This window comes from Nestor notabilis, unplaced genomic scaffold (genome assembly GCF_000696875.1).
Source record: "Nestor notabilis isolate BGI_N333 unplaced genomic scaffold, ASM69687v1 scaffold1668, whole genome shotgun sequence".
Lineage (NCBI taxonomy): Eukaryota > Metazoa > Chordata > Aves > Psittaciformes > Psittacidae > Nestor > Nestor notabilis.
In genome coordinates this window covers 27,766-52,736 of record NW_009941304.1, presented here as the reverse complement: position 1 = coordinate 52,736, position 24,971 = coordinate 27,766, and the positions used below count along the sequence as shown (strand labels likewise).

Here is a 24,971-nt window from a genome sequence, read left to right as displayed (position 1 = left end):
GGAAAAGTTATTTGAGAAAGGCCAATGTTGTTGTGGCCCTTGTTGTTCAAGTCCAATCCTGCTTCCTTTTAGACTAAACAAGACAAGCTCACACAAAAGCGGGAGAAGGGAGCAGCGACAGCAGAAAATGCAGCTTCCGTTTTCGGTGCTGTTTTGTAGCCTCGCTGCAGGAGGAATGCAGGCACCACACATAGCCTTAGCAGCCATGCTCAGATCTGGGAAATACACACCAATGTGAGATTAAGACAGTAATTTCAATTGCTTTTTGAGTAGCTGTTCCACTGTAATGCTGAAAAAGGTTTGGACTGTCAGCTAAGTTGGCCTTCTATTAACAGAATGAAAGAAGAGTAGGGGGATGCATTCAAGGACAGAAGGCTTGGAAAGAAAGCATTGGGTAAGAGGAGGAGCAGAATGATTAGAAGTGTCATGTTCCAAGTCTTGGCCAAGGTGAAGCTGGAAACAGCCACCAGTCTCATCCAGCTAGCTTGGGTGAGGATGTCTAGGGGCTGTGCAGTAAGGCACCAGAAATTCAGGTAGCACTTTCTTCTCCTCCAGGTTGAGGCTTACCTTCTAGCTTACCCTCTGTGGGCAGTTAAGGATCCTGAGATGAAGAAACAGGTGAAATAGATTTATCTTTTTTCTTTGCCTATTACAAGTTCTTAGGTTCGTTTTGAGGTCAGTGGTTTTGGAATCAGAAAATCAAGTGGAGTAGGACCTCAGTAAACTCCTAAGAAGTTGGCCTGTCTGAGCGAATTTTATTTCTTTAACTTTCGCTGACTTATTTTTTAAGAATTTTCTGAGACAAGTTGTGGACAACTCAATATAAAGGCTTTTGCACTGTGAAATTGGCTAAACTTTTGCCCATATCAGAGTATCACATCACACCCTTTTGCTTTCCATGCCGTGCTCCATGTCTGATACCCAGCTACCCACACATCAGTCAGATGGGAATAATGGTCCTGCTAGAACTCAGAGAAATTTTTGCTTCACCCTTGAAATTGTTTTAAGTTGGAATAAACCAATGTGTCACAGAGATAGAGATTTTGCTTTTCAGAAGTGATTTCATGAATCAAAGAAAAGTCCCCACTGAGTAAAGATGCATGGTTTTTTTTTTTCACTGTATGGAGGAACTATAACTCTCTAACTCTGTCAGACATGGGGAATTCTCATGAGAATCTGAAGGTGTGCAGTTTCTCATTGAACTTTTCTCATGTAGGAGGTTACAACTCTTCTTTCCCTTTAGCATAGTGCGGGCTGCTTCCTCATCTTGCAGTACCAGTTGGAGCGTCAAGTCGGGGGAAACAAGCTGCTGTTAAAGGTTTCCCTGTGGACATATGCCAGCACGCCGTGGATGTCTTCTCACCAGCCTTTCTCCCTACACACACACACAGGTTTCCTACTGTATGTGGGAGTCATGGTCAGCCTTCGTTTAGCGTCTCTGATGTTCTCCCCTTGATATTTCTTCATGTCCAAAAAGAATGTCTACCTCCGTGGGTCACAGTGTGTTATCAAAATGTGCCTGTAATCACCAAATGTGAAGGTTGTGAGTTTTACTTCTTCTTTCCCCTTTCAGGTAAGGATCTCTCTTCACGCAGTGAAGATGATCTGTCCTGCATATTTGGGAAGCGACAGAAGAGTTTGAAGGGACAGGTAAAAAAGAGGCTTCACCTTTCTCATTTCCTTGTGTATTATTCCTTATAACAAAACCATATACAAGTGTCTTTCAGCTGATAAGATCACCAGATGGCCGTTAAAAGCAAGGAGTTTTCTGCCTGTAAAACTGCTGTTGTATCTATGTGAAGGCTGCAGTTGGAGGGCTGTGCTCTGAACCGTTAGGAAATGAGTGAATTTAATACATCACCTTCTGAATTACTACGATATAACTTCTGTAGAGTTAGGAAACTTGAGTGTTTAAGTTTTACATTTGTTAGGCAGTGTACATGGCAAAGTACGTAAATTTTGCTTGATGTGAAAGATCCATAAATATCCAAAGTAAAATTTGACATTCAGTAGCAGCTGGCCAGTCTCAACAAACTACCCTTATTTTGCAAGAATTTGGAAAGGCTGAGCAGCTGCAAACCAAAGATTCAAAGATGGCTTGAACACTGATAAATATTTAATGAGAAGACCATTTCCCCAACATTGTGTAATGAGATCAAGGTTTGTGCTAGCATTTATTTTACTTTATTTACGTATTCATTAGAATTTTTGCACTTGCAGAGGGCAGACTTGCTATTTTGAGCAATATGGATGCCCCATCCCTGGCAGTGTTCAAGGCCAGCTTGGACGGGGCTTTGAGCAACCTGGCCTAGTGGAAGGTGTCCCTGCCTGTGGCAGGTGGGGTTAGAACTAGATGAGCTTTAAGGTCCCTTCCAACACAAACCATTCTATGATTATTCTGATTGGTATATAAAATAGCAGACTTATACTGTGACATGACTAACAAATCCAGAAAAAAGGTTTGGAAAAAATAGTGTCTGGAAAAGCACAAATGAATATGTTGCAAGAATTGCTGTGTTGGTTCGGAGTTCTCTGACGTCTCTCGTCCAGAGGGAAAGATGGGGCCTGAAATTCAGCAGAAATTTCTGAACGTGTTTAACACCTTGCTCTTTGTACAGTGCTCTTGAAAATTCTGTAACTTCGCAGTAGGCCACTGTGAACTTTGGGGGGACTAAGAGAAGAATGATCCTGGATAGCAGTGAAATGGACAGCTATGTAAATGCTAGGTGGAATGACAAGGGAGCTTCTGAAAAACAAATAGCAATCCACTGGGGATTCTCCCCTGGATAGAATTCTTAGTATAAAATAAAAAATACTTCAGTGGGGTGTCTTGAACAGTTTGAAGAATTTGGTCTTGCCGTTTTCCCCGTATAGTGTTATAATTTTAGTGAATCTGCTGTAGATTTTAAAGCTATTGATAGCTTTATTGGTGACAGAGAAAAATGTCATGTGTTTTCTGAGTACTCTTCTCTATAAACTGCAAAAATACTGTTGCAGTTGATAAAACTAGGAAGCTAGAAGAAACTTAACTGTCCTATCTTGTCTGCCACTGAAAAACAGCATGAGCCTTTGTCACAGGACACATGGTTTGGTTTGAAAGGCAGTAGCTTTGGAGTAGACCGTCAGTCATACCAGAACCCATCTTAGCTTTTTGCTGTCTTGAAATAAGCATTTGAGGACTTCAAGTCCATGAGAGTTGTCAGAGGTCTCAAACGCTGTAGGTAAGCTTGCACCATCAGAGCCTCTTTGATTAACACTTCTAATCATTTGAATATGCCATGAATCTAATTCTTAGCTCCCTTGCTGACAGATCAATATGAAGCAAGACAAACTGGGATTTAATGCAAATCGACAGTGCTATGGTTAAGGGAGTAGATTTTGCCCACCCATGAGTCGTTCTACATAGTTGGTCTTGACTCCTCTTCAAGTCCCGCATCTTTTGAAACTAAAAAGATAAGTTTGGAAAGTGCTGTTGCTTCTCCTGGGACCTTACCCTGTAGAGCATTTTTTCTTTTGTTGATAGACCCTGTGGATCACATGTATTTATGGCTGCTTATGAAGATCATGTAAGTTTGTGCATGCTTCTGCTAATCCCTTGACTGATGCAGTGGTTTGCTGATGGCTACTGTGCAGATTTCCGTGTTCCCCTCACTGAACTATAAGCTCAAGGTTCTGGCAAAAAGTCACAGACTGTTCCCTGGTAAGCACCCACATCTCCACATGCAAATACAGGCAGGAGGTAATGTAATTTGGAGCTGCATTGTCGTCTCGTGGCTACCGTCTGCTGCTAGGCAGCAACAGGGAGAGAAAGCCAGAGGCAGCACAGTTGCTTCCCCCACCCCCTTTTCTTCACGGATCAGAGATCTGTGGAGTTTGCACAGAACAAAAATGCATTGCTCAGGCCCTCCAGCTCTGAGCAACTTCATTTCATCGCACCGTGAATGCTCATGATCCTTTTCCATCATGTTCCAAAGCCCGGTCCTTAAGGTGGCACAAAATGGAACTGCCCTGTAAGGATTTGCAGTACTGTTCTCTCTGTGTTTGCATTCTGGTTTGAAATCCCTAGGCTCTGGGCAGTTCCCTGATGTGGCAGAGAGTGCACTAGAGGAGCAGGAAAGTGCTGTCATTCCCCTGGAAGTGAGTTGATCATTTCTGTTCCTGTATGGAGATAATGTAGGAAGAGTCCTGGTGTTCATCAGAGCCCTGGGGTATGCATTCAGGCTGTGGAAGGCTGCAGTCCCTTCCAATTGCAGCTCCTGCAACCGTTAGTTAACGGTTGTATGCTGCTAACCCTGTTCAAAGTAAATGAGGAATATTGTCATACTTACATAGGTGCTGTAACTGCTACTGTCAATTAATCTGGTCGCAGGTTTCCAGCTGTAAGAGATGCAGTTTGAGGAGCATTCGGTGTAGGTTTGATTTGAACTGAATGGCTTATCCTCAGTTTGCAATAGACTTGTCATTGCACTCTTGACCTTTTGACAAAGGTATTCAGCATAATTCTTTTTATCATATTTCTAGTTGTTTCAATACAGGATCAGAAACACTTTGGGTATAACTTCATGGAAGAACTTCATAGAATCATGTGATTACTGATGTTGGGGGAGACCTGGAGGTCTCTAGATCAGTCACCCTATTCAGAACAGGGTCAACTATGGCAAGTTGCCTCAGGACCTTGTCCAGATGAGTTTTGACTATCTCCCTTTCTTAAAGCTTCAACTTTAAGCCTGTGACAAAGTTCAAGATGGATGAAAGAGATCACTTAAGGAGCAGAAGGTAGGAACATTTTGGAATAACAAAATGCTTATGCTGTAGATGGACAGTTAGGTGATCATTTGCAGTTCTGAAGGCATCAGAGACATGGTGAAAGTTATGTAAAGGTTTAAGGATGTGTGCCAGTGATGGCATTATGGGTAGGTTTTTCATCTGAGTGAGTTGCAGAGCTTCTCTTATGCCTAAGAGCTGCTGTACCCACAGCCTTTGAGCTTTTCTGTTTCTACAAATAGCCTAACGTGCAGTAAATCCTCGCAGTGATGTTACATTGATGCTCATCAGCAGTGTCATCGTACTAGGTCTAGCTGTTTGGCTGCTGTTATACCAAACAGTTCTTAAAGATTAGGAAAAGGAGGTGGGGGGGAAGCAAAACCCAGGAAACTCCATCTGTGCTTATGGTTGAATGGAAACTAGTGGAAGCGCTCAAGGCTAAATGAATTGATCTCTGGACCAGGGAGATAATCCTGGCTCTTCTGAAGTGTTTGTCAAAAATATGTCACCTCTGAACTGCTGCTGTGATAAACAGTATCTTAACAAATCAGGTATGTCATAGGGTTGCTGTTCCAATTTGTTACATTCAGTCGTTTCTAGTATGGTCATTAGCAATCGTTTTATGATCTTGTCCTGTGGAGTAGCCTTTGGCAGAAGATGTTTTGTCCTGGCTTTATCTGAGCTGTCTTAACTGCAAAGCTGATCTCAGACTCTCTTTTTAACTGCCTCAGTAACCTAGGACTGATCTGGCTAATGGATCTTTTCTTTTGTTTCACATTGACACTACTGCAGCAAGCGGGGATGTTGAAATTTGGATTATCTACCTTATCAAAGGAAGAGGGAGTTGGCTAGAGGATTGTAAAGATTGCAAAAGAGTGGAATTGCAAAGGATATGGAAGGAAATGCTCTTTGCCCCTAAGGGTTGAAAGGAGTTTCTCTAGCAGTACTAACACCAAGATACTAGTTAAAGCTGTTATTTTGATGGTTCTGGGATATTGTTGCTAATCATAGGTACTTGCAGCCTTTAATTCTCCTGAATGTTAAACATAAAGAGACTTTTAAAATTATTATTATTTTTGATAAATCTTGTCCAAGTAAAGCCTCCTTAATAAACTACATAGGGACCTTTGTTTGAAAAATAATAAATAAAAACAAGTCAAAAAAAAAGAACAGAGGTGAGAAAACAATGGCTGGTCTTCAGAGTGGACCTAAACTGAAAACGTCTGCAGTTTTTCCCAAGGAGAGTAAGTGATCGAAAATATTGAATTGTAATTATGATGCTCTCTGGAGACCTGCAGTGAGGACCTGTTTTGCAGGGTAAGACCTGCCAGACTTTTTTTGCCCCTACTTTCCCTCTGATTTTCTCACTTGCTTAGGAACACTGGGAGCTGGGGAGACAGAAAAACAAATTCCACTAGTTCCTATCTGGTTGAACTTCCTGGAACCCCCACTATTTTTTTTGCTTCTCAGAATTTCCTTCCTCCATCCAGCTGTGTTTCCTGATGAAGCCTTATCACTGGAGAAAATGCTCCTGAGTGAGACTGAGGATTTGGGAATGAGTTACAGACAGTCCCAACTTGGTTGCTGAACAACATGATTCTGGCACTGATTTCGCTTTGGGGGCTGGGGGAGTAGTTCTCATTTGCTTGTGCATTTGTAATAACTCTGTTTCAGATGCATAAAAAACAGAATGTTTTGCATCCATCTCACTTCCATGTCTCAGACCATTTGATGAGTAATCTGCTTCCTCCAAATTTTTGTAACTTGGACGTAAACCTGCGTAAGTTCCCTTAAAACACCTAATCCAAGTAGTCCGAAAGTCTCAAGTTTGTGGTGATTTCTTCCCTGTTAGTCATTAGAAATGTAACTATCCTCCCTGTTGCTTGTTCACTTACTTTTTTTTTTTTTTTAATCAGGAAATTGTCTTCTGACACATTTTGCAGAACTTCCTCAACTGACTTATATTTCCCAGCACTTATCAGAAAAGCATGTTGGCTAATCTTAAGGGACATAACTGAAAATCCATTAAAGTCTGGCTCTGCCATGGATTTACTGAAGCTATAATAATTCCCTATGCCTCAACTTTCTCGCTGCAAAATACCAATCATGGTAATGATGTTTGTGGGGTTTCATAATTGTGACTTTTGGGCAAGTTGCAGGTTTAGTCTGATGGGGTTTTTACCTGGGGCAGAAGTCTCTGTTGCAGAGGTAACATATAAATGAATTTGCTGTTCCTTTTTTCCAGCAATGTCAGGGAACAAAAAGCTGCAGAATAGAAAAATTAGGTAAAAATTAACTTACGTTTTTCACCATTCTGCTTTGGAGACCACAGCTAGCATGAGGTATTTGGGACTGAGAAGAACAGAAAAAGGACATCAAAAACCTGGAGAGAGTCCAAAGAGATTTAGTGTAAAATGGGTGACAGGGTTAGAGGGCATGTCCTAGAAGGAGAGAGTGGAGGAACTGGATACATTCATCTCAGAGAAAAAGGCAGAAAAAGGTGACCTCTCTGACTATAAATATCTGGGGGTCAGGGGAGGGAGGAACAGAGGAAAGGAAGGGATAGCAATCAGAGTAGGCAAAAGCCAAGAATGGTACTGGGGGTGAGAACTTCAATTAGAAAAAGGAAGACACAAGCTTACTCTTCAGCAGGCTTCCTCGCAGTGATGTCAGCAGGACAGTCTAAGAGTCTCCTAAGGGAAATCCCAGCTCCTTAGTAGGTGATGCCAAGAAAAAAAAGTTGAATTTAACACTTTTAGGCCCGCCGGAATGGGTGCAGATGAATTGGTTTAGGTAAAACATCTCCCAGCAAGTCATTCTGTGAGCAGCTCCAGCACTGAATCTTGGTTTCCTGTGGTTGTGTTGTGCTTGGATTTTGTGTGACTAAAGGAGATGAGCTCATGCTGAAATCCCTGTCCATGTGCACTCTGATCTGTTGGCCTTCTCTGTCCAGCTGCCTGTTGTAATGAAGTATTTTAAAGTCTTAATATCTTTGAAATACCTTGATCTTCTGCTAGGGTGGATTAAAAAGTTGCTGGAGTGAAAGGAGTGCATGATGTACACAAATCTCTGGGCAAAAAGATTATGGAAACTTTGCTTCCTTAAGAAATCAGAGTAAAAATGTAATTGCTGTCAGTGTGTTCCGGAGGAACACGGTAGGAAAACACTGAGATAGTGTCTTTAACATAATTCCTTGTTTTTTTATTATACATTTATTGTCAGAGAGAAAAATTGAATTTTAAGAGCAAATTAATTTGTGCGCTACCTCTGCAACAGAGACTTTTGTCACAGGTAAAAAAACCCAACAGACTACACTTGCCGCTTGCCTAGAAGACACAATTGAGAAAACCCACAAACATCAATATTATGATTGGTATTATTTTGTAATTAAAGATTTGGGGTGAAAATTTAGAACTGCAAGGTGTTTATTCCTGTGTATTACTTGATCATTTCAGCACAGAACCATGTAATGTATTGCATGCCATTGGGAAGAGTGAATATAACATTTTGCCAAGAACCAAGGCAAATGAAAACACAGGTAACAAAAGGTGGGATTTAATCCCACACGCCTATGGATAAAAGACCTAGACATCTTCTTTAGACTCCCTTCATAGTGATGATGGGGCTTTGAGCAACCTGGTCAAGTTGAAGGCGTCCTTGCCCATGACAGAGGTTGGAACTAGATGAACTTTAAGGGCCCTTCCAACCCAAACCATTCATTCTAGGAGGCACAGGTGCCCAAACAGATGCATTCACTGTCTTCAGAGATGGTGAAGATACATGAAACCGACACCTTCCTAGGGATCCATGCCTCTTCAGTTATCGTAGGAGACATCTAAGCATGAGGTACATCCTGTCCAAGAATGAATATTCTGAATATTTTCTGTTTCAGTGTAAAGCATTCCTGTAGGCATGTTATTACTGCTCAGCCCTCTTGACCTACTCAGTTCTTGTCAAGGCTGTATTTTTAAATACTTCTTTTTATGTTGGTTAATGGGATGAGGCAGGTGACCTAGTGGCAGAATCTGCAAAGCAACATAATGGTGCTTTTACATGTTTGACATCTTCAGGAATCTGCTTCTGATTAGGAAGGTTTCTGTCAGCCTCTTGTTCACTGCTACTTTGACCAGCATGTCTTACTACAGATTTTTAGAGTTGATACCTAGAAAATGGTAACACTCAATTTAGTGGCTTAGTTCTCTTTGACTTGAATGGCAGCTCACTGTGTTCTGCAGCATCAGTGTTGCAGGAAATCATTAGGTTTTGTCTGTTTTGCTTTTTCTTGAACAAAAAGCCCCAACGCCAGCAGTTAGCAGTACAAGGCCTTTGGCCATGCTTGAGGGGCAGACAGGAAAACCTGGTGATGCAAGCTCAGAAGAACAGCATGGCAATACAGCTGAAGGGCTAAATGTATCTTTGGTGTACACAAGTGGTACAGGAAGAGCAAATCTTCTGGCAGCACATACTAGCTGTTGCTTTGAACTGGTAACTTGTGTCACTGTACACAGCAAGTCAGAAAAAACAATGAATTAGGCTGCAGGTGTTAATTTGGGCCATATTTTTGTTACTTCTCCATGCAGATGAGATTGTTGCAGGAGCACTGGTAAAAATTACTTTACCCAGCATGGTGTCCTAGCAGTGCTTTTGATAAAATAAGGAAGAGCAAGGTATTGATGTTTTGTTGCCTATTCTATAAGCACCTTGTTAATCAACTGAGGATAAATTATTGCTTTTCAGATAGCAGCAGATAGGGAGAAGAGCAGATATCTCCTGATCTGGAAGAAGTGTTGCTTTTTCTTCTCTCTTCATTGGAGAAGAGTCTTGTCTCTAGTGTTAGTTCCTTGGGGGGGTTGTTAGGAACAGAAACAAAACTGGGGGTAGCTCTTTTGATTTATCTTCTCTCCTTCTCTTTTGGTCACTGCTGTAGGCTTAAAGAGCCGAGTTGGCTTTAATGTGTTACCATTAGAGACCGTGCATTAGCTGGAATAAACCATCATGCCTCACAGTGAAAAATATCCCTTGATTGGCCAATTAATCAGTCAAAGGGGAATGACATGGCCCTCGGCTTGAGGGACTCTGCTGCACAGGTAAACAGGTCATTGATAAATGGTTTACCCACAAATTCATATATCAAGAAAACTTAGTCATTTTTTAACTACACTTTGTGTGAAAGCTGCACTGCATTTTTGGAGGTGTATTTTTGCTGTCCTTGCTTTTTGCATTGCAGGAATTTTTAGGTTGTAAAAGTTTTCAGGAGGAGAAGCCCAAACAGAACTTTGTTTTGATTTTAGTTTGCGTGTCTTCTGAATTGTAAAAACATCCTCAAGGGTATTTTTTTCCCCTAAAGCGAGGGGATTGTTACCATGGCTTTGTATTGAGATAGAGTGTGTATCTAATCAGAACGGCTTACAGCTTGTTGTCATTTAAATATACTGAGACTGTTCAGTGGATTCTGTCTAGTCCTCAGGCACTGCATAAACAAAGCTGACATCCATAAATAGGTCTAATGAAATAATAGGGGAAAATATATGAAGTGAGATACAAGTCTGTGTTGGTAAAGGACTTCATCTTGCCTAATTCAGTTAGTACTGGTTTTCAGCATCTATATGCTGAATCTTGTCATCCGTATGCTTTGTAACACCTTATCCTGAAAGGATGGTTCCCCAGTGGGAGTGTTCACTAGAGAATTTAAAAAGAAAAAAGGGAGAATGGAAATACAGCTCTAAATTAGATTGCTTAAAAACGTGATCCAGAACCACTCTTATATGTGGGGTGTATAAATAGAGTTAAAGCAGTGTAATCACGTAAGGAACCATAAAACAATAATGTTTGGCATAGCTTCTTAAACCGGGTGCACAGACCAAATCCTAACTTGCTCCTTACTTTCTTTTTTTCTTTTTTTTTTTTTTTTTCATTTTTAAACTGTGAGAAGGTAATAACCAATACCTAAGAATATAGGCTTGGCTACTAGGCAATCAACTAACCTTATTTTTGTCATGTGTAATCCCTTCCTCCTAAACAGCCCTTGTCATGAGCCTGAGCTTTATAGAACAGCTTTGTTTTGTTTTTCCTTTTAAAAATATTTGTCTGATCAAAGAGCTTTCTTTAAAAAAAAGAAAAAAATCCAGTGCAGTAGTTCAAAACAAGGAAAAGTACATTTTTTTGATCCTATCATAACAGGATTTGTATATGGAAGTGTGAACTAAGCAGGTGGCTTCCTGTTGATTTTAAAGCCAGGTGGACAAGTTCTTGAGAACGAGTTGATCTTGCAGGCTGCTACCTGCCCCGCGTTCCCTACTGTCCTCATGCAGGAGTATGATGCATGCTCTTTCCTTCTGCTGGAGCAGCACAGAGCCAAGGTGTGATGGTCCTTTTGTACAGAGCTTATTCCTCTGTGTGCAAGGAGTAGGGGTAGTGCAAGATGGCATTTGGAATTAATGTCTTGGAATAATACTACTACAGGAATGAGAGGAAAACAGCAGCATGTGTTCACTCAGAAATCATGGAATCAAATACATTTCATTACTAAGGTGGCTGCTGGATCCACTCAGTCTGCAGAATGATTGGATGTTCATAGCACAGCCTTATTTTTGCTGACTTTAAGTTACTAAAGGGTGTCTGACCTTTCCCCAAGGGTGTCTTGATTTTGCCTCATCAAACTGATTATGAAACTGCTACTTGGTTCGGACAAATTTAACAAACCAAAAGTTGGAGCAAAATAAATGATTCAGCCTGAGAAAGTGCTTAAAATCCAAGAAACAAGCTTTTCCATTTCCAGGCCAGTGTTTACTTCTCTGCTGAATTGTTCTTTCTTCAGTTGTGAGCAGTTGCTTTTTTCCTCTCCAGTTAGGAGAAATACGTAGAGCTAGAGTATGCCTAAATGGTAAACTTCCCCATCAGGGTAACCTTGAGAGTATATGAATCACTGCCTCCTCTCTCTGACTTCACTTCAACTGCCTGACATGTTTGAAAAGTTTGGCAATTTGAAGTTAATTTGGGCACATTTGAGTGTTGTGAAAGTAATAAGACAGGGTCAAGAAATCCATTGTCTGTGTTTTTCTACACATCTACAGCTTCACTCTACAAACTGTTATCAATCCCAGTGTGTTTCCTTTTAATAACTGTGGTATTGCCTTGTATATACAGGCAAATGTGACCTGCTGACTAACCTCACTATTTCGACCATCTGCTAATAACTGCATGTACCCCTCAGCTAAGAAAATAGGAAGACAATGATGGAGAAGATGAGCATGCCATGGGATAGTAGCTACTGTTTGCTTTAGCATTGTCTTTAAAATGATAGGTCTCTTGCCAGTATCTTGGCGATGATGGCTTACTGTTCTCCATCACAGAATACTTTGGGGGAAGGACCTCAGGTTTGATGTTGAGGATGAATATTGCCCAGTTTTGATTGCTAGGCTGGAATGTGTGTTGTTGAGAGGAGGGAGCAAGGAAGCAAGGGTCCTAACAGCTGTAGTAAGCAACAAGAAAAGGCAACGAAGAAGAGCTCAAGCAGACCTAAGTTTTGCTGAGTTGGAAGGCATTTGGGTACTGTACTGTACAGATTCTGAAATTTCTGTGCATGTAACAGTGTCTGAACTCTTCCCTGCACTGGATTAAGGGATATGATGTCTGTCTGTTGTGCATAATTTGTTCTTTCTCTCCTTGGGGAAAATTGGTTGTGCATTCAAGTGTTTTGATTTGGCAGGCTCTCAGTAATATGAACCCAGTGGGTATTAGTGAAGACAAGCTGAAGTGTGCTCTGGCATTGGAGCAGAAGATGATGCTGTCTATGATAATTAATTTCTGTGGAAGTTTGTTGTAGTCTGTGATGGACCTCTAGAAAGTTCTGCATAGATAGGTTTTAACCTGCTGGTGGAAAATGTTCATGTCCCTCAGGATCCAGAGTCAGCAGGGGTGTTTTGATGACCAGCTCACTCTTATCTCAGCTGAAGTTAAGCACTAATACTTTGTTGGGTGGCCCTTACACTGAATTTTAAGCTCCCATGAGAAGGGCAGGACTGGGGATAGTAGATGGGACAGAGGGTGAGAAGTATGGCTATCCACAGGGTTGAAGAGTTTTGATAATTCAGCTCGTTATTATTTCTCTTTTGCTGGAGTTTATTTCAAGTCTTCTCTGTTCTCACCAGAAGCTAATTTCTTCAGAGTGCTGGGACATGTTGACAGCAGCAGAACCCAGCTCAGACTAACTAGATCCTGTGTCACCTGTGTTACACGTTCTTTTTCAACAAATGAAGAGAAGATCAAAAATATTGTCTGCCCTAAAATCCTGGTTTCCAGAATATTGAAGAATTTAAGCGTCACTCAGTACTTCAGTACTTGAAAGAAAATTATTTATTCTCACTAAGCTTGGGAGTAGAAGAAAGCTACTTTAGTACAGCGAGTTAGTCAAAGGCTAATGCTAATTAGGAAATGCTTTCTAGTTCACAGAAAACACTATCAATTTTCTTTGGAAAATTTCTAAAAAAAAATCATTTTCATTTCAGATAGTCACCTTGTATGTTTTGCAGTGAGTATATACAGTTAGAGAAATAGGAATTACCACAAACACCTTGTTGTGGACGAGTGCAAGCTTGCAGGTGCTTTTTTATTATTATTCATTAGACCACTATATCTCATAATGGAGTAAAAATCTTAGATGAGTATAAAAATAATCCCATTTTAGTTACTTTTTTATTTCAAGTAACCCATTGTGTATATATATTTGTCTCATTAATATGAATATGGTTCATATATTTCTGGAGAAAAAGAGGAACAGTTCAGGTGATTAAGCAGGAGTTTTTTGTTGATCCTTACCACCGCTCATCTCCTTCTTTAACTCTTTAACTGTATTCAAAAAACACCTTAGTCTGTACCAAACGCTCCAGAGTACTTGGAAAACTTCCTTGGTTTAGCTGTTACCGAGTAAAATAACTGTAAAGTCCTCTTGATAGCAGTAGATCTGGAATTTGTCTACAACTGCTATTGTTTTAAGGCACTAAGAAATTTGGTATGAAAAGTGTCATAGGAAGCAGTAAAGACAACGTCCTGAATTCTGTTTTGATGCACAGTAGTATGTTACTAATTCTATATGCCCCTGCTGTCACATTCAAGCAAAAGCTATTTCCTCCAACAATCCTCAAATTAGAGCTTCAAATCTTTATTTACTTGCCTGGCTCAGCTTGTCCCAGTATCAGCACTTTCATCAGTCAGTAAACAACACAGCCCAGTGGGTTCTGAAGTTTTCTAAGTCCTTTTCTATGTACTCAATCTGTCCGGTAATGGCAGCAGTTCAAAACTTAAATTGTCCCATGAAGACCAGCATAATAGTCTGCTTATATAAACCTTTTGGTGCTACTCAGCTTGAATCTAGGACAGTGATATAACCAAACACATGACCATCAGGTTATCCAAAATTTGCTTCTACCTTAAAACATTTCTCCTCCTGAACTGAAGAATAAATGTTTTGTGGGGAATGATTCAGTGTTGGCCAAAGTGACCTAATTTCAGCCTCCTGGTGTCTGTGACTGCTAGTGCTGAAAGCTTAGGCATTCATTTACATTTCATCTTAAAAGCAGTGAGAATACCAGGCCAAACTTTGAGGTGGTGAGAGAATATTGTGTAATCTTACACGTCAGCAAGCGACTGGAAGAGGAAGTTTTTTGTTGTAACTTGCACACCAAGAAGTTAGAAGGCAATATGGCCCTGTTTTAACTTATGCCTTGTTAAGCCTTCTATTAATCTCTGCTTTTAAACTCCTCTCTCCCAGCCTCTTTGGATTTGAGTGTGATTTGTCTGTAGAGGACATCACCCCACAGTGGATCCAGGGAATATGGCTCAGGTGAGGCAAAGCCAGCCTGCAGGCAGGGCTCTTTGGTTCGCTTTCGTACTCACATGCTGTGCAACCTTGGGTCAAGTTACTTCCCTGCATCCCAATTTCACAGTCACTAAATCTGGGGATGATTTATGTACCCCATGTAGGTGGTATTAGCCTGATTTGTGTTGTGTAATTCTTCATGAATTGCATTGAAATATTTAGATGGTAAATGAGAATGTGTAAGTGCGAGGTATATCAAGCTTGTTCAGTTTCTCCTGATGGCTATTTCTGGAGAACTAGAAGAAATGTGTTTGAAGTGTACTGTATGTGCTTACCTGTTTACCTTTTGAACTTTACAGCCATAGTGCCTATAAAAGCTATATTGTGGTTTTAGGACATTGTAACTTAATTAAACTTTCAGAGATTCCTGAAGCGTGACTGGCTCCAGCTTTTCTGAAATCCCTGCAAAAAGCAAGGCTGTTTACATAAAATCTGGATGGGAGGGAGGTTGTGCTGCAGAGCATCACGTTACTTCACGACTGAGAGCAGGGGTGTGTAACCCTGCCGATATGTGAATCTTGGAAAGTTGAGGTCAAGCAAGAAGTGTCTACCTGTGTTTGTATAAATGGTCACTTCTGGTCAAGCAGCCCTTGTTTTGACAGCTAGTAGTTAATGTATCGTTTGGGCTGCTGATTCTGACATCCATTCATTACAGCAGACCTCCTCTGACCAGCACTTACCAACCAGAGCACTGCGGGTTGTTTTCTTTTTCCTTTTTAATAAGCCTAGTGTTTCTCAGTTACTAAATGGCAAAGGAATGCTGTGTGTAGCAACTGCAATGGATTGCATCCAAAAACACAAAATATGGCCTGTTCCTTTTTCCTCCGTTGTCGTAGGGAAATGGGTGTCTCCAAGAGACGCCCATCAGTATAGCCTTTGCTCTTCAGCAACAAAAGTCTGGGTGTTCTGATTTTAACACTTGCTACTAGAAAACAGAGGTTTGTCACTCCTGGCAACTGACTTTACAAAAACACTGATAACAATAAAGGGCTTCATGCCCAGTCCTGGCTTGTGCTTGCTTTCTGGGAATCTTCCAGTGTAGTGGTGATGCTGCTCCTCCGTTTTAACCCAGGGTTGCCCCTGGATGGCAGAGTCAGTGTGGTTTGCAGAGCCTGTCTTGTCCCAAAAGTCAGTCTGGCACCTCCACAGGCTTGGTAATTTCTAGAGCCTTGCAGGGCTATTGCAGATATTGTTCACATCACAGAATCATAAAGTTCATTTAGTCTTGAAGCTTCTTTCTGTCCTGTAATATTAGTGGAATATTATGCTCTTCACCTGAGTGCAGAAGAGCTTGGGTAAATTTATGGGGATGCTTCTGTTCTCTGCTGCAGTCTGCTGAAGAAAAACAGCATACATATGCCTCAGCCACTAGTATATAATGTGGCTTCTTGGCTTAACATATCAGCAAGGTGGCTTTGTACTATACTAATTGATTTACAGGCAGATCTTTTTCAGAGCTGATTTTGCTGTATGGGGATGACGGTAACCTTCAGCGAAGTGATGTGCAGAGCTGGGTTGGCTGACATCTTCAACTGCAAGATTTGCCAGCGTTCTCCTGTCAAAGTCCTTGGACTAGCACTGAGCCTAGACCATTGTGGGGCAAAGTTGAAAAATACAGGTGATATTCTTGAAAGAAAGAGCATGGGAGTGTGGCAAGGGTGGCTGAAGGGCTAGGAACTGGTAGCACTCTCAGAGGAAGCTTGGATGGTAACCAGGAAAATTTATCTCAAGTTGATGTCAGGTTAAAAAAAAAACAACAAACAAACAGAATTTTGCCACGACATCAGTAAAGTACTTTTTGTACTTATTTTAACAAGAGGCTTTTCTTTCATGATCGGAAGTTTTGAACTGAAAGCTGCAAAACTCTTTTGGCCTAATTAGTAACCAGTTTTTCTGGAACCTGTACGGTCACACTGGTAGGAAAATTCTCTACCTTCCTTGGCCTGAAGTCCTTGAAAGAAAATATGAGGTTGCTCTCAAGAGTCATGGGATTTATACCACTTAAGGCCCCAATACACAATCATCTTCAGGGTGTCGTGTAAGAGGTACCCACTTAGCTTTCTTGTTTTGTCCTTCAGGGTAGAATCATAGAATGGTTTGGGTTGGAAAGGACTTAAGATCATCTAGTTCCAACCCCCCTGCCGTGAGCAGGGACACCTCGCACTAAACCGTGTCACCCAAGGCTCTGTCCAACCTGGCCTTGAACACCTCCAGGGTTGGAGCATTCACAATTTCCTTGGGCAACCTACTCCAGTGCCTCACCACTCTCACTGTGAAGAACTTCTTCCTCATATCTAATCTAAACTTCCCCTGTTTAAGTTTAAACCCATTACCCCTTGTCCTACCACTGCAGTCCCTAACGAAGAGTCCCTCCCCAACATCCTTATAGGCCCGCTTCGGATACTGGAAGGCTGCTATGAGGTCTCTACGCAGTCTTCTGCTGAACAGCCCCAACTTTCTCAGCCTGTCTTCTTACAGGAGGTGCTCCAGCCCTCTTACCATCCTTGTGGCCCTCCTCTGGACTTGCTCCAACAACTCCATGTCCTTTTTATGTTGAGGACACCAGAACTGGACACAATACTCCAAATGAGGTCTCACGAGAGCAGAGTAGAGGGGCAGGATCACCTCCTTTGACCTGCTGGTCATGCTTATCTTGATGCAGCCCAGGACATGGTTGGCTTTCTGGGCTGTGAGCACACGCTGAAGCCAGCTCATGGCAAGCTTCTCATCAACCACCACCCCCAAGTCCTTCTCCACAGGGCTGCTTTGAATCTCTTCTCCACCCAGCCTGTAGCTGTGCCTGGGGTTGTGCCGACGCAGGTGTAAGATATCTTGTTGCTGTGGAGATTTGTTGATAATGGTGGATTCAAGACAATATTCTCCAGTTGTTTCAGAGTTAAGCTAGATGCCTAAAGTAGAAAGAGATTAATCCTAGCTGAGAGGTTAAATATAGTGATGCAACATCTAAGAAGCAAGGGAAGAGAAAAGCACTAGTGAAGGGCCACTGAACACACTTAAGGTATGACCTGTGTATTTGAGGGTCACCTCTCTCCACTGAATATGATGTTTTGGGCCTCTGGATTTAAAGTTTCTGCTAAATATAAATATTTGCAATGGTTTGAGCTTAGGGTACAAAGTTCTTGGAATACATACATATATTGCAAATACATAAAATTTTTATATTATTTTCCTTTCTATGTGGATGCTTAGGTAAGGCATTATGTTTGTGGCAGTTTCTCTCTTACAGATTTGGTACTACTAAAATGTTTCAGTACACAGAATGTGTATAGGGACTCAAGGAACCTTGGAAGGGACCACATGTATGCAAATGATTCTGTAAATTTTTATTTCCTCACTTTACCATAGACAAATGATCCTTCTCTCCCTTTTTCTGAATCACTTTCCTTAATCACTTCTGCAAATAAAAATAGCTTTATGTAGGAGATCCAAGCAGAAAGCCTTGCTAAGGCAGTAGGTTTATACGTGTAGTAATTTATAGACCCCGTTTTCCCAGTGTACATCTGTGAATCGGTACCCAGCTCTTCTTTAGGAGGGCATATTATTCACTTTTGAGTAACATTTGGGAAAGCGGGACATGCTACTCTTTTGAAAATCATACCAGCTCCTTTATCACTGCCAGTCACAGTCAGCAACACTACATTCCCAGCTTGACACGAAGGAGAAGGTTTGGCCTGAATAAATATAGTAGATAAATGGTCTTTCTGTTCCTCAGAAGAATTTGGGCCACTTCTCAAAGTTGGTGCCAGAAGTACAGTAGCAGAGTGGCATGGTTAAAGTTAATTGCACTCAGATTTTAGTTAAAAGTCTAACTAGCTTGTCAGCTTTGAATTTATATTTTCACAGTTCGCTAGGGAGTGATAATAGGGAGGCTTTGATGTAGCTTACTGTTTTTTGCTTGGTAGCAAATGATCCGAAGTTTAGTAAATAAACTTTTGGGGGCTGGAGGGGCTTGAATGACAGCTTCAAGCCAGCCAGAAGAATCCCGTTATACCCTTCCCGAGGGGCAGCAGGGGCATCATAGCTGCATGGCTGGCATGTTAAAGAAGATTTGCATGGAGCACCAATGCTGAGCTCTCTAAGAAACAGCTCATTGGGGATTTGTTAATTAGGTGTTACTGAAGACTTGCTGAAACAGTGAAGTTGTGATGTATGAAGCACTACCTAATTAACTCTTTAATATCCCCATTGCTACGTCTCTCCACTCAGGGAAACTGAGGCGTGGTAGTTCAATGGCTTGTGCTTCCCAAGGCTATCCTGAATAGAGAATATAGGTGTGAGACTGATTCAGAGCACATAACATGAGGCTGTGGCTTCTAAACAAAAAAAAAACCTCTCTAGAGGTTTGAAAAATGGTAGTTCTAGCTGTAACTGGAACCAAAGTATCTTTTCCATAGTATTTTTTTTAAGTTGCTGAAGAGAAAGTTTTGTGATGAATAGAGCTGTGTACTGTACCCCCACCCTCTAACTGTCTGTTCAGTCATCTTTCAAATACATAACCAAAAAGGCACATTTAAACACATTATTAGGGTTTGCTAGATCTTGATCTATTGGGTAACTTTTTACTCAGGAGGTTACTAGGGTTGGTACCTCCTAGACACCTGTTCTCTGGTTGGATGGCACATCCACAAGTTGGAGGGTTCCCCTTAATTCTTGTTAAAACCATTCTTGAACACTTTTAAAGCATTTTACTATAGTCTTAATTCTTATTTCTCATTACATGAAAAGGAATGTAAACCATATTCCAGTATTTAAAGAGTGGCTACAAAGAAGATGGAGACTCCCTTTTTACAAGGAGTCACATGGAAAGGACAAGAGGTGACGGGCATAGGTTACGCCGGGGGAGATTCCAACTGGACACAAGAGGAAAATTTTTCACAGTGAGAGCAACCAGATACTGTAATAATCTGCCCAGGGAGGTAGTGGACTCCCCAGTGTTGGGTACTGAGAAGATTTGGCTGGACAGGGTGCTGGACCATCTAGTCTAGGTCATGCTTTGCCTAGAAAGGTTGGACCAGATGATCCATGAGGTCTCTTGTATGTGGTATTGATGTGGTATTCTATGAATAACTTATTCTTCTGTTTTACCTGGTGATGTGCAAACAAACCACTGAGCTGTTTGAAGGTACAAGTGGTTTTCTTGCAACTGCAATCAGTTGCATTTTCCTGGATGGAAAAATTCCATTGCTAGGATCTTACTGCAATAAAGACCATGTCTCACAGAAGCTTAAATCTAGCAGCTAGGAGTTTCCCTGCTGCGGTAGAGACTAACTGCCACCAATGCTTGATAGTGTAATCATCTCAAAACGTGTGTCTGATGCTAAGGAAAACTAGTATCAGGCTGATGACCTTGAACTCTCTTCAGTGGGATGACATGCTTTGGAGATCTGTTCACTTAGCTGGTCTTTTCACTGCAGGTGGTTTTGCAGAGCAAGTGGAGATAAACTTCTGCCTCTCTACCTGAGGTTGCACAAGCATAGATTACCACGGCCGGAGTTGGCTACAGGAATGTGGTCTAATCTTGTTCTGGCTAACCCCAGTGAAAATGGGAACATGTATTGCCAAAACTATTGGAGCATCCAGTTGCTCTAAGGAGTCTCGACAGGCTACAGACAGGTTTTAACCATCTGAGTGGGAAGTGACTTTCTGTTTTGCAAGCCCTGCAACATCGATTTCAGCACCTGTCTGGATGGTTCAAAGGTAATGTCATCACCTGGAGGAATAGGCTGGATTTATTTGAAAGAAAAATTGGGGTTTGTCCATTCTGAAGTAGAAACCATAAGACTAAAACTTTTACTGTCTTTAGAAAATTCTTGAAGGGACATTAGACAAAAAGAACCCATTCATAAGGCAAACAGTGAAATATTTACTTGTAAAAACCATTACTGCTCTAACATAACATATATAGGGTAGGTTCCCAAATTCCAGTTCAGGCTGAAGTATTGTGTTGATGTTTCACAGAGGTCTCAACTTCTGTGCATTTGAAATCAGCAAGCTTCACAGTGGAAAGAGCCAAGCATCCAATGTAAGTTTTTTCCAGTTAGTCTTTAGTAACCTGTGCGTTTTAGTTTGGTTGTACTCAAAATTCTGAAATGTTTCACAGTTACTGCCTGGTGTTGTAAGCACTGTATTTGAAACTTATCTGGGGGAGAGAATGTTGCTCTTGGGTTTTTTGTGGCAAGGTTTTGAAAGAAGTCTCTCTGGTGTCTTAGATGTTTACATGTACTTCATTAGGCTACCATGGCAATATTTAAATTTAAACAATATATATGTATATCAAAATCTTCTGGTTTTTCCTCATATAGAACATGTGTGGATGTCACTCAAGGAATGTCAATAGAATTTCACACTTGTGCTTACACCAGGTTGGGATGTCATGTTCTCACAGACAGTTTGGGCTGGCTGCTGAGTATGGTTGTGATTTGGCTGTGCCTGTAGCCTGTGTGGGTTGAAGTGGATCAGACTATGTCTCCTAAAGACCTTTATGTAATGTCCATCTTGTATAGTTTAATGTTTATTTCATCCTTTTGCTGCACTATAACATAATTTCTTGATACAGAATGCATTACACTGAACATAATTGAAACACTAATTTAAGTACTGCAGAACCTAGAAATGCTGAATCTGAGGTTGATCATGTAACATGACTCACTTCAGTTCTACAATGAGATTGTTTAGACAATTGTAACTGTTAATTACATAATAATGTACTGTTAGTTTCTCTGGAAATAGCACTCACATAATGAGCAACTATTCAGTATTTTGTTTTCTTTTAAGGTGTTGCTTTAAGTTTTATGGTCTTTATTTCCCACATTCAATTCAAATGCTGCTCAGAAGACAGAATTATGAATATTCTTGCTGACTTTCTTCGTTGTTTGCTACGTCCTTTCTTTTCAGCATTTTCTCTATGGTCTGGGGAACAGTGCACATACTTGTAGAGGACAGTTTGTTGTAGCCTAAATTAGGATGAGTCAAAATCTGAAGGAGTTTGCTGAGCAAGGAGACTTCCCCCCTCACCTGCCCCAGTCCTCACAACATGCTATGAGATGGAGAATATACAATCCCTACTTTTTGATGGGCAATGAAGCTCAAAACTGTATTTTCTAATAGTAAACTTAAAATGGTAGGGTACCATCCTGTCCACTGGCTCCAATTCTCCATGCTGTTAATCTGGAAGCACAGTCCCTGGCTGCATAATAGTTGCATGCAATGCCCTGGGCTGTTTTAGGAAACTAGCTAAGTTTCCTAAAACTTAGGTAACTTCTTAGGAAGTTTCTCTTCTTAGGAAGGAATTTGGGTGCAGCTGCCCCATTTTGTACAGTGCAGTATATATGTCTGCTGATTTTAAGTTTGTAGGTTGAGATTCCTGAGACCTCATCTTTTTTGTTTTCAAACTGATTCAAATCAGAGTTGCATGTATTCACACTACTGCTACTCTTGACTTAAAGCTCTGAATGGTTTTCAGGTTTGAGTTTTTTGATGGGTACTTATAGAAGAGAAGTGGAAATTAAGGGTACGACTTCTGTGTGCTCTGTGGCTAAGGCAAAAGAATTTCTCAGGTCAGCATTCAGCCAATTTAACTACAAGACTCTTGTTCATTTGTCTCTATGCATTTTTCTCCAGATGAGATGTGATCCTATAAAGCGCTGACTCCTTCACCACAAACCTCTGATTCATATCAGAAGAAGTCTGTCCTGCTCACTGCAGGAGGGGAAGTCCTCTGCAAAACATAACACATAACTACCTAGTTAAAATTGTATCAGTATGCAAAAGCAGAAAGGAGCTGAAAGAGTTGGACACCTAAATATTCTTGTGGATCTGAGTTACAGAATCCCTCCAGCACCCATGGATGCCTGTGACTGTTTAGTGTTTAGATCTGAAAATTGTCTCTCTGTGTAATACCGGTTTCAAAACTCATGTTCACACACCTGAGCTGGAAGATTTTAGTTTTTCACTCTTAGTCTCTGGCCAGAATAACTCTGAAGTACTGAAGAAGAGCAGTTTTGATGTCAACCCTACTGCTTTGTTGTTCATTCATTCTACAGGGGAATGGGTTTTTTTCATCTTTCTATATATTCCTGGATTAAATAAATATACATTATTTCAGGTGATATTATTCATGACCGCACAGTGGGAAGTTACTGGTTTATTAGAGAAGCAAATTATGCCTCAGGGAAATATGCTGGTCAAATCACCTTTCATTTAGAAGGCTGTTCCATATCCAACATGTCTGCATACAAAACAGACTAATTTGGATTTTTTCCTGTTTGATTTCATTTTTTGATGCATTGACACTTCTGCCTTTTTTGGGTTACAGTTTCTTATATAAGCACAGGCAGCTCACTCACAATGGGAGGTGATATAAATACCCGACTAGAAACTCACACTCTGAAGTTGCTCTATTAATCCATGCCATCAGGGATGATTCTTATATATGTCACCTTGTGAACAGTGCAGGTGAGAAAATGGAACATGAGAGCTTTCCATTCAAATATTGTTTTCTGTAAAAATATTGGGTGATATTTTTAGATGCCTTAGGCCATCTAACCCTTTATATGTGATGTCCTTGTGTTTAATGTACACATGCCTGGTGCTTGCCTACTGCCACATCTGTGTCTGTATGTGCCTAGAAGTGGTTGTGAGCACAAATACACAGACAGACTATGTCTTGCTAGCATGGTTTATTAATTAGATCTAATTCATTGCACTCATTGGGAATTCCCTGTGAACACTTCAAAGCACTCGATGCAGATATTTGCTTGCTAGCATGTGATTCCTGGTGTGATCGTTACTGTCATGTGGCTAGAAGACTTCTTGAGTCTGCAAAGTACCTCATTTGTGATGAATAAAGCTACACAGATAGGAGAGTCTTCAGACACTGATAGCTTTTTGAGAACTGTGTTAATTGCTGTGTTACACTGGGGAAGACAGTGCTTCTCAAGCTCTTAATCAAAGGACCATAGCCCCTTTGAGAGAAACATCCTGCAGACTATCTTACCTCCAAGTATTTGGCGGCTGGAATCGAGATAGGTACCAAAGTAGTTTATATTGAAGTAAGCAAAACCATATTATCTTACAAACCCCTCATTTTACTGTTTCAGTTAGCTTTTTAATTAGGTACTGACTGCTGTGAGGAATTGGTTCTTGCCTGTGTCAGCCTGCATGCAGTGACTTGTCCCCGTCAGCTGTGTGAACCGGATTGCATGTGGGGGTTTTGCAATCATCCCATGGCCCACCTTCTAGTGTCTTGCAAACCAGCATGCGTACATCTTGGTTGCAGAGCAAGTAAAAGTCAAGCTTGTCTTTTCATTCTGTTTTCATGAAAAGAGCTTTTTGAAGAACCAAAGGAATATCATATAAAAGGCAAGACTGATTGGGAAGGCAACAGCTTTCTTGGTACAGTTGTTTTACAGAGATGTGCATGTGTGTGCACAGAGATAGCAGTCTCTTTAGATTCTGATTTACATGGTTGCAGCCAGAAACTTTTCCCAGTCTCTGGCCTTTCCCACAAGTCAAATGTCCTGACTTCTGCATTTCATGTAATACAATTCACATTTGTAAAAGAGCAATAAAATACAGGTTAGACTGCTCTGTAATACCTCAAAATGTCCATGCTTATGTATGCAAAAAACATTTATCTATTATTACTGTGAGGTATTTTAAGAGTAACAGTAGGAGGAGTACTTTCACAGGTCAGGTAAAAACTTCTTGTGCCAGGGTGTAAAAGCATCAATAGTGTGTCAGCACCTCTATTACAAGATAATTCTCCATCATGTCGCATTCCTGTGACATACCTTATGCTTTTATCCTTAACGCTTCTGACCTTGCAGAACTCTGTTTTGGGGGTGGATCAGGGCAGAAAAGGAGAGCTTTGTATTTCTTGGAGAGCTGTTGAAGTTCATCCTGGAGAGCCAGAAGCTGCTCAGGTTTTCTTCCCTTCAGAGCGCTTCAGATACATGTTATCACACATTAACTTATCTTGATTAATTCTGCAAAAGATATGGGAGCAGTTCCCTTGAGTTCTTGTGAAAATGAGAGGGACGTACTATCTCACCATCATCCTCTCTTGGCGTCAGAGTGTCTGTCTACTGGCATTACAGTAGGCCAAGGGAAATTGCTTGACATCACTTAAATTTCTGAATATCTAGACAGTGGGAGTTTGGCACTCCAAGGGTGAATTCTGAAGCCAGTTTTATCCATTGGATGGTATAGATCATGTTGACACACATATTTTATTGCTTTTAATAAATCCCCAGGTGAAGTAGCAATTTCAAGGCATGCTACTAACCAAGTCTGGGATTTTCTTTTTTCC

At 40.9% G+C, this 24,971-nt stretch overlaps 1 protein-coding gene across 1 annotated transcript in view; it reads left to right on the top strand.

The window, feature by feature from the left end:
• Positions 1 to 24,971, top strand: part of PINX1 (PIN2/TERF1 interacting, telomerase inhibitor 1) — a 58,757-nt gene that overhangs the window by 10,800 nt on the left and 22,986 nt on the right. Inside the window, exon 6 of the mRNA XM_010020799.1 lies at positions 1,574 to 1,650. Coding sequence (XP_010019101.1) covers positions 1,574 to 1,650 — 77 coding nt within the window. The remainder of the gene's footprint in view (positions 1 to 1,573; positions 1,651 to 24,971) is intronic.